Genomic DNA, 19,439 nt, shown 5'->3' with positions numbered 1-19,439 from the left:
CTTTTCCAGGGAGGCTAAGGAGTGTGATCCCTCTGTAGTTGGAACACACCCTCCGGTCCCCCTTCTTAAAGAGGGGTACCACCACCCCGGTCTGCCAATCCAGAGGCACTGTCCCTGATGTCCATGCGATGTTGCAGAGACTAATTTACATCATAAAATTGTTCTCTAAAGTTTGCAGATTACAATAGTGTTAATGGGTACTTTGGTCCATAGATAGAAAAAGCCATAAAATTTACAGAATGCATCCATTTTTCAAATTAAAAATGTTAAGTACTGATCCCTGTCTTGAAATTGCATACATATTGTGTAACAGCATATCCATGTTGTTTTAAGAAGGAAAACATTGTTGTGATACTTGGCCATTTTAAAAGTAAACAAGCTGTGCACTTTATCTTGCTTAGTTTAAACGTACATTTTTGTATTGAATTACAAAAACAAGGCTTAAAAATTCACTAAATACTCAGTAATTTCATAGGCACCTGAAGTGAATTCTTATTTTGTATGTGTTATGGATACACCAACTTAAATTCTCTCCCTGTAGAGAAGATTACACTTTGACAGCTAATTTTTCGCAAGTTGTATAGTGTTAATGACAAGCCACAATAAATTGGTTGTGATGCTTATTTTACATATACTAGACTGTATAATGTTAATAGACCTGAGCATTGAGTCTCCCTGGTCTCTCATACATAGTGCACAGCAGCATTTTTGTTAATGCAAAGCTTTTAGACATAAATCGGTCTAAAACATAATTACAAGAGACAGTTAAATTCAAGACCAGAGCTATTTATGTTAAAAGTTTGGTTGGTTAGTTCCTACTTAGTGTTACCATAATACAACCAATTTGTTTTCAAATAAATATATTACTAGCAGCATATACATAAAAACAACCAGATGAGGCAAAAATATTCTAAAAAGTAATTATGTTCTTGGCCATCTCATGTATAAGAGTACATGCAGACGTCGAGCCTGGGGTGATTTAATTATGAAGCGATCATGCTTAATTCATAAACACAACAGTGTCTTCTTTTACTGTGGTCCAGTAACCTAATATGTGTTAGCCATGTATTTGCTAGTCTCATATTAATGTTAATTTAAACAGGTGATTTTACACCATTTTCTGTATTATGGCCCTATTTGTTATTTACAATTTTAATTTTTGCCTATATTATTATTTGTGCCTTGCAAATAAAAAGGAATTTGGAGCATTGGATGGGGATAAAGAAATATGTAGTTATATTTCACCCTCGGTCTGGTTTTAAAAGTGATGGAGCATGTGCTGTAGGGGAAGAGGAAACTGGCACATGTGCCCAAGTTCTTAAATGACTGGCATATTTAAGCTGCATTTAAAGTTCCTTGCTTCACCTCTTACAGAGCCATATGTCTTTACCTCTTGTACCTTTCAAGGCCAATATCTATAGAGTTTCTGTCTACCTTACACCCTATAGCATTATGAAGCTTTAGCAAGGGTACTGGAGAGGGAATATTTTAGTGAGTGTCTCCCTGTTTTTTTTTTTCACGCATTCAATATGCAGCAAGTTAAATTTGCTCTTAGTTAAAAAGTTAGATGGCCAAGGACCAGCCATTAAAGCAAAAACACAGGGCACTAAGAGTAGATCTGTATCACTTAACACAAACTGAAACAAATGTACTATAAAGACGTTGAAAACTAATTTAACATGCCACCATCAAAAATGATATGTTGATTTGGTGTAAAAAACAGTTGCTTCACTGCCCTTTTCACTGTTTTCACTTCAAGCTGGAGTTTCTTATTATAAGGTGTAGCAGATAAGCGTGTTGTCCACCCCTTGAACCCTCAGGTACCACTCTTCGGACCAGGTGAAAGTATAATAATAATAACTTTTTATTTTGTTATTATAGTGTGCACAAAGCACCCTCCACTCCACACTCATTAACCAATACAATAAACAATTCTCTAACAAACCAATCCTCCTCGCCCAGACACTTTGCCACCCTACCTCCCAGCTCAGCTCGATGTCTGGGCTTACCCAGAGTTCTTTTATAGCCCCTGACCCGGAAGTGGCTCCAAGCCAAACCCACAAGTCCGTTTTCCTTCCGGGTCAGGGCAAACAGTCCTTTTCTTCATCCCGGGAGCACATCGCTTCTTCCAGTCACGTGACTGGGATGCACTCCCGGGTTATAGGGCATGCCAGCGCCTACTAGCCCCCCTACAGCGACTTCTGGCGGCCCCCAAGGTATCCAGCAGGGCTGTGTCAAAACACTACAAAGTCCATGAGGCCCTGCTGGAACTCGGGGCACCAATATGCTGTCCGGAGGGCTCCTCCTAGCGGCCTGGGGGTGAGGGCCGGACTGGAAAGCCGGCAATCCTCCACAAAGGTTTACAGTGGTGTACATTTGGAGCTTAATTTATCTTATAATGTCAAATTACATGAAGATAAGTTATTCACTAACATTAATTTGAACTACAATGTGTGTACAAGTGTATACACGTGAATGTGTGCTCTGTGATGACTATACATTCTGTTCAGTTCTAAGTTCTACATTTAATGTTGTTTGGTAGCTTATGCTTTTGCTTCCTATAACTTTGTTCCTGATAAACATTAAATGCATGAATGCTGAATACCTCAGCAGGGAGTGTTTGTTAACTTTTTAGAAGAATTACTAAGTTGAGTGTAGGTTATGGTAGGTGCAGGGAGGGTGAGTGATTTTTTTTTTTTACTTCAAACTCCCCATTTAATGAGAAAGTAAAATAAGGAACACTTTTGCTGATTTCGTGAACTTAAGCCACCTTTGATACATTAATGTGTGAAAAAGTGTGATAGATGTAATGGAATGCCCACATGTGTCAAAGCATTAAGTCTTTCCTTGATTTGTGACTTTTTGTCTTTAACATGAGTTGCCTTAGCTGATGAGGTCTTTGGGTTGTACTCTTTATAGCAGAAGTTTTTAACCTAGACAAGTTCCCGGATGTTACTAACATGCAATCACAAATCATTTGCATTAGTCATTGCTCCTTGTGTTAGTGTTTAGCGTATGTTTCACACTGCATTACATGGAAAGGTTCATAATCCTCTTGTAATTTGTGTGTCTGTCAAAGCAGTTTATTAAAACATTTTATGATGCTTCATGAATGTTTCTGATTGTGTATTTTACCCTTGCATACCATGATCAGGAAATCCAAACAAAAGACAATCAGGTGGTGGGGCATGCAAAAGAGGCAGGGTGATGGCAGTCCTTCTAAATCTCAAATTCAGTCATGAAATGGGCTATGTCCAAATTAAGTTTTAGCAGTTTACCTTGCTGTTATTGCTTTTGTTTACTACTGGTATAGGAAACCCTCTTGTATGTAAGAGCACTTTCTCGATAGTGTGTCAAATGAAGTCATGTTTTTGGCTGCATGTCATGGACAATTTGTAATCATATCTTCGTTTCACTGTCACTCAAAAATAATAATATTTATTTGTATAGCACATTTTCATACAAAAAAGTAGCTTAAAGTGCTTTACATAATGAAGAACAGTAAATAAAAAAAATATATAACAACATAAGAAATTAAAATAAGACAATATTAGTTAACATAAAAAAAAGAGTAAGGTCCGATGGCCAGACTGGACAGAAAAAACAAAAAAAACTCCAGACGGCTGGAGAAAAAAATAAAATCTGCAGGGGTTCCAGGCCACGAGACCACCCAGTCCCCTCTGGGCATTCTACCTAACATAAATGAGATAGTCCTCTTGTGTCTAGGGTTCTCACGGAAGGACTTGATGATGATGGACATGCAGACTTCTGGCTTTTAATTCTTCACTGTTGGAACATCATGGTGCTTTGAGTAGATGGTGGTGGTGAAAGCCACCACCAAAAAGACACTGGAAAAAGAAACAGAAGAGAGAATAGGGGTTAGTATAGATTTTAGAGCTCAACTGTCCTGTGACTGTAAAAAATGACTCTCCTGTACAGAGCATTTGAAAGCTCACTAATATAAGATTCAAGAGCTCTTAAAGGAGCAGATAGCTTTACACGAAGACAATAGACCAAAGAATGTAACAATACAGAAAAGGCTGAATAACAGCAGTAATAAGGTCAAGAGAGAATAGTCAATTCTTGGAATGCAGTAAAGTGATTTGTGTGTTCATTTATCTAAGACAATTTTGTTAACTTTCCTGGTTTAGTAACTTTAACATTCGACAATCCCAGGTAAAGAAGCCTAAACACTGAAATGAGCATGTTTTAATGTTATTTATTTATTTTCTCAAAAAGAAAATAGTCTGGAGATTGTCAGCTTTGAAATGCTGTGTTTGAAAAAACTGGCAGTAATAGAATAAACTTTTTTTCTTTGCGCAATGTACTCAAAGATGCATTCTAGGCATAAACACTACAGTGGGTTGTAAGCCAAGAATTGCAGAGCCAAATGTGAAGCAGTATGGTTCCAAATGCAACTAGTACTGCATTGTCACTGTTTGTGAATGTTGCTCAAAGGTTGTTTTCCTTACCCTATCACAATTAGTTGGGGACACCATTTTGTTTGATGCTGGAAAATCTTTCTAATTTACCATTGTGGTTAAAGATTCATTTTTTTTCCCCACTTGACTCTCATGAAGCCTTGGGAATGTTTTCTTGACTCTTGCATTTTAGAGTGCATTCAATTTCCAGATGCTTTTAGACAGTTACTGTAGCTTAAAAATGTTATATGTTATCACCTTTCACGTTCGTGAAACGTTTTTCCTGTTTGACCCAGCAATTTTACTGTGAAATTGGCAGGTTGTGTTACCTGCATACTTACCTGTAATTTCTGTGGTAGTTTACTTGTGTGAATGTTAGCTTTATTTTAAGCGTGCACATAGGAACCATCATTGACACATTTTATACATAAACCAAAGAGAAATTGTATGTTTTATACAAACTAAGAATTTCAAAATAGTTAAAATACTTTTAACATGTTTTATAAAACATAAAGATAAACATCTGTACGTTAATCTATGTGAAATGGTGAATACCTCAGAAGCATACAGTGTCGTGTATCAGACATCCACATCCTCAGATTTTGTTATAATGTTAATCCTACATTCTTCAGATCAACCTGTGCGTGGAGAATTCCCAGTACCGACCATTAAAATGCTCCATGCTCCAAATGATTTCAAGAAGAGCAAAAAATGCTTTTAGTTTAATTAGTGTCACAGTATCTTTGGGTATCCTGAAGGGCGATTAAAAAAAATGTATTATTATTTTTATTATTATAGTTTTTCAATAACAGAAGAGCAGCTATATGCAGGAGTACTTCTGGTCAAGCTTTAAAAACTATCAGTTACAAACACTTGTACTGGGCCAGTGATAGAAATGTACTATTTTCTGACTCTTAATTGAGACACATTTTCCCTTGTCCTCAGATTACGATTGGGCAGCATAGTGATACAGATTCAGCATTGTGGATTTGAATCCTACATTTAATTATCATTTGAGGACACATTCTCCTCAAGGCTGCTTGGGTTTTTCACACCCCCAAAGATGTTCTGGCTAGGTTGATTTGCAGTTCTAAATTTGCCTGGTATGGATATGTGAGTGAGTAGTTCTTATGATGGACTGATGCTTTGCCAAAGGTGGTTTCCTGCTTTGTGTTCAGTGCTGTATGTAGTGCCCTACAAACCTCAATTGGATTAAGTAGATTTGAGAAAGTAATGCTAAGTGTAATTAAGAGTGGTGTTTTCCTATTTTATAATGAAAATAGAATCTTTCAGCTCCTTTTCCTCAACATGCTGGCAAAATGGTTTACATGTACACTTGAGTTGTTTTTTTGTTCGTTCTAATTCCTCACATGTACTTCACAGTGTACTGTCAAAAAATTAACGGGATACCTTTATCAGATTGTTTATTAAGCTATAAAGTTCTAATGTAAAATTATTTCTTTTTAAAATTGTATTACTTTTAGGTAAGTGTAATGTACTATATGTCATCTAAAGAAAAGAAGGTTTGGTATATATTTTGTGTAAAGAATCAGAAAAGTGTAAACATTTGCACAAAAATTGGAACTGCACTGTGCCTCTAGAGTGTCTGCCTGTATGACAGAAAGGCTCCACAATTTATTCCATGTTTAATGCTTGTATAGGTGCCAGGTGTTTAGGCTTTGGAAGATGGGTTTTTAAATGTACATCACACGTTCTTCTGTTTGCTAGGATGCCTTTCTGTTTATGTCATTGTACTCTCCCCGTGCAATAATTCTGTCTCTCTCTCTCACTTGCTTGTGACATGAAGTTGGTTATAAATCAGGGATTCCACCTCTTTCCATTTGTTTTTTTGCCATTTCAATCCAATGTGTGCAAAAGGGAATAAAGTGAAAAGAGGAATTTGAACAGTGGTGGTGGAGAACTTTCTTCAGCTAGATAAGGCCCATTTATGCAACTCAGAATGCAACAGTTCTTAGTTAACTGTCACATGCAGTCACCTCCCATATAACAAACGCAAAGATGTAAAGTGATCGATGGTCATTGCTCTGCTGAGAAATTCTAAATACTCTGAACTGGAAGGACACTCTTGCGCACTGCTAAAATGCATTGAAAACTACAGAGACTGTGGTCACATTAGGTTACTAGAATATGAAATTGTGAATTCAAATTACCCTATATAAAAAAGAAAGTTCTAAAATAACATAAAAACTGTGATGAAAAACTAAGATCAAAGAGAGAGAGAGGGAACTTTTAGTCCTTCCAAATTTAAATACATCATTTCAAATTACTTAATTTTCTTTTATAAAACTAACATATTGAACAATTTAATGCTTTGTGTACCATAGGCCTACCAATATGCCTGTAAGCAGACAATGCAGTGCAAGTGACACAATATATACTTGTAATAGTTAAAGCAGCAAGAGGTCACTGACAGATGTTACATATGATGATAAACATTGCTTATTGTACTCGCCCTGTTATGTCCTGAATGCAAGAAATTTCTGACACTTCTGTTCTTAGTGTACCCATACTACACACTCCATTATCTCAGAATCACTAAAGTATGTTTTCTCTCTACTTGTGTGTCCTCACTGCTGCTTCCATGCTTGTGTTATAAAGGTGCTACTACCAGTACGGGAACACTTATTGTGTTTGTAAGTTTTGATTGTGTGTGTCATTGGAGTGCGCAAAACAAGGAGGACTGGTGAGGAAGAGTTCCAAAACCTGCCTTACCTGGGTGGGTCAATAGTTGCTTTGTTAAACACTTGATTTGATTCAGTTGTCTAAATTTGATGTATAGAATTTACCTTCAATTTACCAAGAAGGCTATGTTGATATTTTGTTTTCTCTGTAAAGTGCATTGTGTTTGGGTGTAGGGGGTAGAAGGGGATGGGGTTTAGGTACTATATATCATTTTAATTTTTCCTAAACATTAAGCAATTTTTATTCACATGCTACATATCAGTACTTTCACACTATGCATAACACCCTTTGAAATTCTGAATTTCAGTATTCTATATTTATTTATTTTTAGGTTTTGTAAACTGTATGAAAAGTATTTAGTTTTTTTAATAATTAGAAAACCTTGAACATATTATTCAAATACAACTTTTAGTTCTACCTGGCAGTGAATTATTGATATGCTACTAAATGAAATATGATTACTAAATTGCTTGCTATTGATGAACATTAATCCCCACCAACTACCAGTCATTTGGCATTTGAACAGCTTTGAAAGTGTATAATAATTTAATAAGGCTCCTTCATGACATATTTTAATTGCTCAGGATCAAACAAGTGTTTGCTCCTACTATCTAGTTCAGTTTTTGTTAAACCATTTGTTTTAAATTTCATTTTGTTTGAAACTCCAATAATTTGTATTTTAGAACTCCACCAGTTAGATTCTCTGCTCAATGAGTAATATTCAAATACATTATGTTAATGATATAAATTTTGAGTTAACAAACAGTGCTGATACATTTTTAACTTCAGTACTTAAGCAGTGTAAAGCTAATTCCATTGTGACTTACAGTGAAATGGTACGTTATATTTTATGTTACATTTTGTTTTATTTCATGATATAATAATTATGTTAGAAAACAATATGCTGTTAAAAATCAAGTTTTAATCATATTTATGCAGTGTTTGCCTAAACTAATGCTTTCAGAATCCATGTGTAAATGAGAAGCCAACTATTCGCCTTCTAAAGAAAAGTGAAGATATATCTGATATGTCCATATCTCAGACCCCTGGCTCAGAGCAGATATCTACAGTAAAGGTATTTGTGGGTTTTTTTCCCAGTTTATTTCTATTTTTTTATTTTAGATTATAGACAATAGGAATTAAAAACATTAGTTTAGCATTTTTTCTGTTTATTATCATCCTCTTTCACTGTATTGTTAATTTTGCTGTCTGTATCCACTTTTTATTTTGTCATTTTAAAAAAAAAAATATGAAGTACTCTGGAAAGAACCTCATTTATTATATAGTCCAACCTATGAAATACACTATATGGAAAAAGTGATTTGCTAAATAGGACCTAAATACCATGCACACAAATCTGGAAACAAATCCCTGAAAAAAGACCTTTTTTTATCAGTGATCTAAATTAAAAAAAATATTTACACAGTTATTAGTAAAAAAAGCAATAACATCATTGTTATCCAGTAATGGCTGTTTCAGAAATATTGAGGGTGGCTTAGTACTTGAAAATACTTATACTTTGTTTACAGCAATGACATTTTAAAAGTTTATAGGTTTATGTATAGTCACATGTACATAAATAAGGGCATTCATTTAATTGTAGATATGAATGTTTTAGACTTAGATGTATTTACATAGCTAGCAAATGTTCTCTCAATTAAAACACACGATAATTATTGTGAAAGTATAATCTTTTACTTCTTGTTGTTGTTTATGTTTTAATGGCGATGGATATAGTGCAATATTTTATATATATTTGTATGTATGTATGTATGTGTTACTACTGTTAAGGACATAGCGATGGCAAGTATATTAAAGCAGTTATATATATAGTACTTTGTTGCATATCCCTTGCATGCAGTGACTGCTTCATAGACATCACCAAGTGTGTGCTAATGTCTCTGCCAACCCTCTAGTGAAGACATCTTCAGCTCCTGCTTGTTTTGGGGGCTTGTCCCCTTAAGTTTTCTTTTCCTTTTTAGATTTTGGAAGGCATATTCAGATTTAATTTAAATCATGTGACTGGCTTGGAATTTTCTGTTTTTTTAGTTTTGAAAATCTCCTGTGTTGCCTTAGTGGTGTGTTAGGGATGATTCTCTTGTTGTATAATGAAGTGACATCCAATGAGACATTTACTGGAACTTGAGCCTATATAATGTTTCTATACACCTCAGAAATCATTGTGCCACTGCTGTCAGCAGTTACATCTTCAATGAAGATAAGTGTGCCAGTACCTGTGGTAGCCACACGTGCCCAAGCCATAACACCCCAACTACCATGTTTAACAGATGAGGTGGTATGCTTTGGATCTTGGGCAGATCCGTTCCATCTCCGCACTTTGCTTTTGCCATCTGATACAGGTTCATATTTGTCTTATCTGTCCACAAGACTTCTTTTTCAGAATTCTGTAGTACTTATTGTAAGTAGTTTTCACAAACTGTAATCTGGCCATCTGTTTTTGTGGCTAACTAGTGGTTTGCATCTTGCAAGTCTTCTGCAGATAGTAGTCTCTGACACATAGATATCTGCCTTCTGAAGATGGTTTCTGATCTGTCAAACAGGCATTAAGGGCTATTTCTTTACAGTGAGGATTCTTCTGTCATCAGAATTGTGTGTGTGTGTGTGTAAAATATATTTATATGCATGTCTTTGTGTCTAATTTACTGTGACTTTTCCTATTCTTAAGGTATCTTCTGAATTTCAAGACTTGATGGCCAGTGTGAAGATTTCAAATGCAAGTGATTCACCTTCTGCACAGTTCAAAGATGAATCCTCAAAAGAGCCTTTGTCTCCACAGTCATTTGCAATGGTTTGTCTGTGCCAAAAGTGACAGTAGTTACAGTATGTGAATTTAGAAGACAAACTTAATCAATATTGACTTTCTTTTTTTTTATCCTAGCAAGGAACACTTGTACTTAAAGAAATGCTTAAGATCGAAGGATCTAGCTCTGCTCAGATGGATAAAGACAAGACTACTCCAACTGCAACTGCACCATCTTCTTCCTCCACTAATACTAGTCACCCAACAAGACGAAGATCCACTAAAAAACTAGGTAAAAATCATAAATCTTTATCTTCAGAGCTTCTGCTTAATGAAGAAAAAAATCAGATAATGCAGTGCCTTGAAAATTTTTAATGTGTCAGTTTTTGTTTATCTTGATCTTGTTTTGTTTTTGTATAAAGCAATGTGTATGTATGTTATAAGTACAACTTTAGCTAGTGTACTGTAGAATATGTAATTAGTGATGAAACTATATACATATCATTCTATAAAATTTGTTCAGTGTTCAACACATTTAAAAAGCTAGAAAAGCTTACTGAAAATCAGAAGCATCAAGGAGTTAATGTTCTGGGCAGCTTTTGGTTTAGCAATGAGCTTTGCTCACAGTTAGGTTTTCTGACACCCAAATCAAATGATTTCACGTCTCTTGATTTGATGTTGTCCATATTTTGTTGATTTTCTTCTTCCTCCTCTTTTCCTGTCCTCTTTGGTCCATCAGATGAGCCATATTTAAATTAAAATGCACATTTGGGGATTGGCATATGTGACATTGCACACATTTGATTAGCCATCCTGTCCTGATGATGAATGACTCTAATCAAAGTGTTGGATATTTTAAGTACCTTCACACTTCTTCCTTTCCCAAGCTGTAAACTAATTTGGTAATTCCTGGTTCTATGGCAACCATCCATTTGCAGGTCATAAATTCTAAAACATGTTCTGTGATATGTGCAGACAGGAATAAATACATAAATTACTAGTACAATACAAAAGGATACCAGCAATGACTAAGTCCAGTAAATTCAGTTCATCTTGGTTCGTTTCAGCAAGATTATTAAAATTTAGCTTACAGTTAAAAACTTGAAGAACAGAACAATATACCATACAATACTAATGTACAAACATAGTAGTTCACATTTTTACCATTTTTAGTGTTATCACATAGATAAACAATATGAAAGGGAAGCTTTCAAGGTGTTAGTAAGAGAAAAACAAAATGTTACTGGTATTTATTTCTCAAATCGTAATAGATATTGTCAGACAGCTTTTTAGTTTTAAAGTTCATGCCATATTCCTGTTTTTAGTAAACTGGCATTCTGCCTGTCGTATGTCTTCCATTTTGTGCTTTGTACTAACTTGGACTTTTAGAAAAGTGGAATGAGAGTTCACAAATTGAAAATTACACTTCTAGGTTTTTAGTTATTATAGTTAAGGATTATGTTTTCATAAACTTTACATATTTGAACAATAAAACCTGCACATTAATATCTCTGTGCTGCTTCTATTTAGCTGCTCATATCAATAAGCCTCAGGTGTCTGAATTATTACATCAAAACCACACTGCTGAAAAGTCCAACCAGCAACAAGGACCTCTGCAATCAACTTTAGTAGTAGAGCTGTCTCGTATTTGTGCAGGGCTTAACTTGTCTCCCCCAGACTTTGGCTTTCTTAAAACTCCACAAGTAAGTCATTTCTAATTCCTTAAGCTATTGTATAAATAAATTAAGTATGAAATCTTTTCTTGAAAAAATTACTCTGTCTACTGTACTATGAAGTAGCTTTCTGTTAACTTTTCTTGTTCCTAGATTAATCATTTAGTTTGTCTTCTAGATAATTAAATTTTTGTATTTTTGTGGCAGGGCATGACAGTGTGTCAGGTGAAATTGTCTAATGGCTTACTTGTGCATGGACCTCAGTGCCTTTCTGAAAATGAAGCAAAAGAAAAAGCTGCTTTATTTGCTCTGCAACGTCTGGTAAATACAATTGAAACATATCAAACATCTGGTTCCTTGTAAAAGATTTTACTTTTTTTTAATTGTCTCTCTTTTTTTTTTTTTTTTTTTTAACTTCCCATGAAAGAGTTCCATTGGTCCAAGCTTCCCACTGCCACCTCATGTTTTTTCAAATGTTCAGCAGATGAGACCTGCTGTACCATCTGGGCCTATACCAGCCATATTCGGACAGCATCCTAGTAAGTACTGGTAATTATTTTACAGTTATTAGTTCCCCAGGTTCAATGTAAAAGAAATATATATAATGTTTACAGTATTGGGCATAGCCTTAGGTGAATTTTGTAGAATGGTACAGAAGTGATATTGGTAGTTTCTTTCCAGCTTCTTGGATAATTTGCCCCAACTTTTCTGCACACTTTGGCTGTCACAATTGCTTCTGTCACCCCTGATAATCCCAGACAACTTTGTTGATTTTTGTCGAAGATAATTATTTGTATGTAATCTGTTTGATACAAAACTTTCTAATTTTGACTCCTCAGTTCAGACCACTTACTGCTGCTGTTCTGCACCATAGTCCTTGTGCCTTGTGGCTTTGTCTCAGCGTCAGAGGAATCGCTTTTTAGCAACAACTCTTCCATGAAACTCACTTTTCATAAGACTTATCCACCCTGTAGAGTGGTGTACTTGAGTTCCAGTGCTTTCTGTGAGTTCAAATCTGATAGCAGTACTTAGATGACTTCTGATTTCAAAAGGGCATCATACCATATTTCTGTTCCTCAGCCTTGCCCGTCTCTCTTTTTTTTATTTTAGAAGAGTTTGGATGACACATCTACAAATTCCTTTCTGCTGCTTAATTTCCGCATGGGAGAGACTTTGCTGGTTCAGAATGACCATCTTGTGTCATGTTGCAATTCTTATTTTTTCTCTGACGTAAGAATTGATGATACAAAGGTTAAACTGACGCATCTTTCACACCTTTTTCTTTTAGTTTGGTTGCCCTTCACCCAATTCCTGCTATACCCACTTCTGTCTCAGTTAAACAATTTAGTTAAGTCAACTCAGTGATCACGACCATCTGTTTGTTATCTTTGTTCAATAATACACTGAGCCGTATACTTAGAGTAATCAAGTTTTAATCCAAAAAGTGGTGAGTTATCTAATATGTTGCTTTCTTTAACAAATTACTAAAATTGATCTGTAATGTTTAATTACTTGGAAAATGAGTGTTTGAAAATTAGAACGTTTGTTTTCTATTGATACACTAATGCAGAAAATAAAAAAATAAACATACATCCATTCATCTTCCTAACCCGCTTATCTAGGGCAGATTTGCAGGGCAGTTGGAGCCTATACCAGGAATCATAGGATACAAAGCAGAAACAACAGCTGGACAGGGCATCAGTCCATCGCAGGGCGAACACACACATGACTAAACTTATATTTTAGTTTCCTCCCAAAATATATGATTCAAGAGTTTTATTCGTCTCGCACACATGTAAAACGTGCAGTGAAATGAAAATGCAGGCCTATTGCAAGATTGTGCAAAACAAAAGCAAACACACAATAGAATAAATAATAAAATTAAGACAAAGGTAATAAAATTAACAAAATGAACTAATATTAACTAAATTCATTTAAATTAAGTTAAACTAGATTAAAATGAAGTTAAAATCTGAAATCAGAAACAGTAAAAAGTATAAAGTGGCTGTGCAGTAAGCTGAGAGTTTTAGGTTCAAATGTTCAGGATTCTCATAGCCTGAGGATAAATGCTCCTCTTGAATCTTTTGGTCTTTACCATTAGGCTGCGTAGCTGCTTGTCTGAGTTGAGCAGGCTGAACAGTCTGTGCTGGGGTGAGCAGAGTCCATAGTTATTTTAAATGCCCTGGTTCTGCAGTGCTTGGTGCAGATATCCTGCAGAGTAGGCAGTGCTGACCTTAGGTGCAGGGCTTTGTGAACTTGGATTGAGCATTTCCCAAACCATGATGTGCAGCTTCTTTGTTCAGATGCTCTCTATGCCACTGGTGTAAAAAGTTTTCAAAATAATTGAGGAAATTTTAAATTTCCTCAGCCACCACAGGTGATAAAGGCACTGTCTTGCCTTCCTGACCTGACCTGACCTGACCTGACCTGTGTGCTGGGTCCATGTCATGTATTCGGTGATAAGCTGCTCACCTTTTCAACAGGAATTCAATTTATGCTGATGGGGCCATAGATCTGCTGCTGCTTCTGCCTTAAGTCCACCATTAGCTCCTTGGTCTTGCTGACATTCTGTAAGAGGTTATGAGCTTGGCACCATACTACCAAGTTCTCTACCTCATCCAGATAGGCCTCTTCATCATTGTTGGAAATGAGGCTTAAGAATACTTTGTCATCAGCAAACTTAACAGTGGTACTGGAGCTGTGCTTGGCCACACAATCGTATGTGTGAAGGGAGTACAGCGGAGGGCTCAATACACAGTCTTGTGGAACTCCTGTGTTGACAATGATAGAATTGGAGAAGCAATTGTCTGCTCTCACCACCTGAGGTCTGCCTGTTAGAAAATTCAGCACCCAGTCACATAGCGTGCAGTAACCATTAAAGCACATAGGCATGTTTTGAGTTTGTTATTCTTTAATATGGTTAGAATAGCAGATTTTTTAAAAACGTGTAGGAACCACAGACTGGGCTAAAGAGTCATTAAGGATGGATGTAAACATTCCAGCTAGCTGATCGGCATATGATATAAAAATGTGCCTGGAGGTTCCATCTGGACCTAGTGCTTTCTGGTAGTTCACATACCTCAGAGCATGAAGGACATCACACTCTGAAACAGAGATTGCAAATTTGCTGTACTAAGTGTTCCTAGTGCTAGCCCTATGACCCTCAATAACTGGCAAGTTAATGCTAGCTCTGTTAATATCACATTGTGCATAGAAAGTGTTCAGATCATCAGCCAAAGAAGAGTCAGTATACGCAGTGGGTTTATCTCAAAAGTCTGTAATGGTGTGTAGTCAACATTCCACATTCATCTGCTGTCCCCCAGGACTCCAGTAGCAGGCTGCCTTGTATTCATTATAGTCTCCAGTCGCAATCCCACGTTGTAAACTGTGGTGCACACGTTCACTGCATCCTGAATGGTTTTGTCCATCCACAGCTTCTGATTGGGGAAGCACCGGATTGTTGGAATGATGGACTCTGCTAGCATAGCAGAAAGCTTTTATTTTTTTATTAATTATTAATAAGAACAATACAAATAAAATACAAGCAAGAGTACATATCACAAGCCAACTTCATATACAATATTGCCAGGGGTCCGGACTAGAAATACATTAGATGCAGATTATGAAAAAGTTTAAGTGATTTGAATGGGGATAAAGTCCATATTGCTTTCATATTTTTACAATTTGAAATAGTTTGTAGATATACCCCAACATCCATTATAAAATGTTCAAATGTAGGATTTATTCCAAAACACTTCATTTTGTGTATATAATAGCGTGCAAGTATAATTATTATAATAATTACATATGACATTTTTGTGTTGTTTATAGTAGGGTTGTAGTTTAACATATCTATTTTATGAAAAATAATATCCACATTAGTTTCTTTTTTAGATAGATAGATAGATAGATAGATAATATAAGACTGTAACTCTATCCAGTATTTCTTTTACAACAGGAGATAACCAGAACAAATGCTGAATAGTTTAAGGAATACTGTTAAAAAAGTGCATTTATCATCGATATTAATTTTAAATCGGTGGACAACTAAAGTCTTTACAGGATATATTCAGTGACTTATTTTGTATGTGATGTCTTTAACTTTATTAGTTATACAGTATTTAATTGGGTATCTTCAATATTTTTTCTAAATAAAGAATTCCAGTGTATTGTAATAGGAAGTGTGTGTTCATCTTGCAATAAAGATCATAAAAAAATGATTACAAGTATTACTCAAAATATCTTTTCCCTGTAGTTTAATACTAGCCGCAAATTTCTTAAACATTTCTACTGCAGTTTTATTATAGCCTCTTTAAGAGTCCACATTTCTCTAGGAATAACCTTTATTACAGTGTGATATTCATCAGGATTAATGTGTTATATTTAATGATAAACTCCTTATAATTATACAAATCATCATTATCATTTAATATTTGTTTAACTAAAATTATCATTTTTAACCCAATTTTCAAAAAACAAATTTTTATTTCTATTTTTAATAACTATTGTTCCAATGGTATTTCTGTGGGAGGAAAAATGATGCTTATACATAAGTGACCATGTAAGTAGAATCTGTTTAAGGAAACTAGTAAGTTTCAAAGGAATTTTCCCAACATTAAAATTGCGTTTAAGTAGAAATTTAATGCCTTTTGAAATATAAGATTAGGAATTATATACCACATATTATCCTTGATTTTTAGATAGTTCTTGATCCATTTTATTTTAAGAATTGCATTAATAGATTTAAATTCTAAAGCATTTAAGTCGCCTTTTGCCAGTGGATGACAAATATTTTTTGTAGCATAGCACAAAGCTGACAGCTTCATCTGTAAACTCATTGACGTCGTCGGAGCTCAACCGGAACACGTCCCAGTCTGCGTCATCAAGTGTATTGTGTAGCATGGTTTCTGATTGGGCGGACCAGCATTTAATCTCTGTTGTTACTGGCCCCCCTCTCTTGATGCGCTGTTCATTCTCGGGGAGGAGGAAAATAGTGGTGTGGTCTGACCTGCCAAACACCAGTTGTTGAAAGTGCTTTGTAGCCTGACTTAAACTGAGTGTAACAGTGATTCGGTGTGTTTCACCCTCTGCTTGGGCATTTGAAGTGCTGGTAAAAGTTCGGCATGACTTGTCTGAGGTTAGCATTGTTTAAGTCCCCCACCACAATAAACGCTGCATCCACTGTGTGATTAGATGTTCACTAAGCCTAAGACAAAATGCATTTAAATAAGCTAGGGTGCCTAACACGTTTACACTGTGAATGAGAAATCAATTACTGTAAAGTGTCATTCTTTGATACGTACAAATACAATTAACAGTGCTATGATAAAAATATATTAAAATTATTGATGCAAGTTTTCAGGTGCATGATAGGATTATATTGAAGGATATGATAATGTCTTTCTCCAAATTAAGCACAGAGTTAAAACAAGAGCATGTTTTTCAATAGATTAAACTAATATTAAAATATCAAGTGAAAAAAATACTTAATTCCGAAGATATTCTTAAATCCATTGGAGTAGTATAAATATATCATTTTTTAAAGTTGGGCTTTAGAGTAAACATGGCTTGATGTAATCAGAAAAAGGTATTTGTACAAACAGTTTCATAATCATGCTAAAACTGAGCTGTTATCGGAAGCCCCAAGTAACCACAGAATGCATGGACCATTAACCGTAATTGTTGCCTTTGCATTTGTCTGCGGTATGTTTAGTTGCCAGACTAGTTTTAGTTGCTTTATTCTATCAGCACTTTGGATAGGAATGATAACCTGTTGTCTTGTTGTAATGTATGTCCTTTTGGAATTTCCCATTATAAACAAAAGGAAGGTCTCTGCTACCCTTAATCTAACTAAGCCTCAACCAGCCATCATTTTTTAATGTCTTTTTTCTTTATCACTATACTCACTCTTATATATCTTAAAGTAAGCAAGCTGCTCATCTTTGTACTTTTTCAGAGACATATATTGTTCTCTGGTGATGTAGGAATAAAAATGATTAATGATTCAGAAGATTATAACAAAGTTCCATTTATACTTAAAAAAGACTATAAAATATAATGCTGATGATTTGATTAGATTAATCCATTAGATTCTTCATCATGGACTGGTTGTGGGGGTTAATGCATTAAAATGAGTTAATAATGCTTGTTATTCATGAACATTTGATCAAGCGGACTATTGAGCACTGTAGTCAGTGTCTCAATATTCTGTTGCACTTGACATGGCCGTTAAACAAACAAAATATGGTAACCTATTCCAAGTAAGACCAAAGTGACATATTTACAGCAATCTTGCATCTTTTAGAGTGTGAAATTATGCATCTGACCCACATTTTTATACAGTCTAACAGGTTAAAAATCAAATCTGAGCTCTAGACTAAAATGGGCTTTACATTTTAAGTAGTATTACAACAATGCATAAAAAGTTTAATTCAGAGGTAGTACAGAAACATACAAATTAAAAAAGGTATAACTTTAAAAGTGGAGCTTAAGTGTCAGGAATTACATAAACAATTTACAAAGGTTGGATTTCATTTTTAAAATCAAATGAGCATCACAGTTTGGTAGAGGGTAATATGAGGGAGACAAGGTGGTGCAAGATTGAATGATTTTCATACTGAAACTTAACACTCTGAGACTACAATGGGTAGTGACATTTTAAATGCAGAAAGGTGCCTGTAACAAAGTATTTCTTATGTTCATCAAATACAGATAACTGTACTCTATAATGTCAATTCTTCTTTTCATATTTTAGGAAATCTAATGATGCATCCTAATCCCCATGCCTTTGGCCCAATTTGCTGGGGTGCCCCAATTCAAATCCAAGGACCACCATTTTATAAAGGCCCATTTTCAGGGAACAGGCTGCCAACTCAAGCTATTCCCGTTGGAACTCACAACCAATTTGTACCTCTGCAGGTCAGCTTAAGTACCTTCTATCTTTTATACGTAAATATGTTTTGTATGTATGCAGCAAAGTGTGTTCCTGTTTATATCAATTTATATTTATAAAAATACTTCTAACAAATGTTTGATTACATCCTCTTTTTTTAATACTGAATCTGAGGGTTAAACAAGGGAGCTGAACATTGTTTATGTATCAGTGTCTTGAAACTTGTCTGCTGTTTCTGTTAACACTTACTTATTTGAATGTTAATAGGATATGTTTAGTTGATTAACAATTTGTATTTATTTTAAGTTTCTTTACCTTTTATGAATTGTCCTAAATGTACTGTGATTTTTGTTAGCATTCGACCTGTTTTATATCATCATTTTAGAAAATGTTGTAATCCACGGTATTATTATAAGAAAAGAAGAGTGAGAGGAAGCTTATAAAAATAACAGCTTGTGCTTACACGCATAGAAAACATATTATCTGGAGAAAAAGTTACAAAAACAACACAAAATATTGTTCTGTATCTGATAATGTCCAATATTAACAAAGGTGAATATTACATTAGAATTAATTGCCATAAGCAGAAAGGAATATACAGTGGGTACAGAAAGTATTCAGACCCCCTTCAATTTTTCACTCTTTGTCATATTGCAGCCATTTGCTAAAATCATTTAAATTAATTTTTTCCCTCATTAATGTACACACAGCACCCCATATTGACAGACAAAAAAAAGAATTTTTGAAATTGTTGCAGATTTATTAAAAAAGAAAAACTGAAATATCACATGGTCCTAAGTATTCAGACCCTTTGCTCAGTATTTAGTAGAACCACCCTTTTGAGGTAATACAGCCATGAGTCTTCTTGGGAAAGATGCAACAAGTTTTTCACACCTTGATTTTGGGGATCCTCTGCCATTCCTCCTTGCAGATCCTCTCCAGTTCTGTCAGGTTGGATGGTAAACGTTGGTGGACAGCCATTTTTAGGT

General features: G+C 35.1%; 1 protein-coding gene across 2 annotated transcripts in view; it reads left to right on the top strand.

The window, feature by feature from the left end:
• xrn1 (5'-3' exoribonuclease 1) overlaps nt 1-19,439 on the top strand; it is a 144,514-nt gene that overhangs the window by 121,927 nt on the left and 3,148 nt on the right. For both annotated transcript variants that reach the window (XM_028792080.2, XM_028792079.2), the window contains exons 36-42: nt 8,089-8,199; nt 9,811-9,933; nt 10,024-10,177; nt 11,416-11,588; nt 11,766-11,879; nt 11,986-12,097; nt 18,313-18,476. In XM_028792080.2, the coding sequence (XP_028647913.1) occupies nt 8,089-8,199; nt 9,811-9,933; nt 10,024-10,177; nt 11,416-11,588; nt 11,766-11,879; nt 11,986-12,097; nt 18,313-18,476 (951 nt within the window). The remainder of the gene's footprint in view (nt 1-8,088; nt 8,200-9,810; nt 9,934-10,023; nt 10,178-11,415; nt 11,589-11,765; nt 11,880-11,985; nt 12,098-18,312; nt 18,477-19,439) is intronic.

Source organism: Erpetoichthys calabaricus, chromosome 2 (assembly GCF_900747795.2).
Source record: "Erpetoichthys calabaricus chromosome 2, fErpCal1.3, whole genome shotgun sequence".
NCBI lineage: Eukaryota > Metazoa > Chordata > Cladistia > Polypteriformes > Polypteridae > Erpetoichthys > Erpetoichthys calabaricus.
Note: the sequence above shows the minus strand (reverse complement) of the source record. Positions and strands in the feature narration are given on the sequence as shown.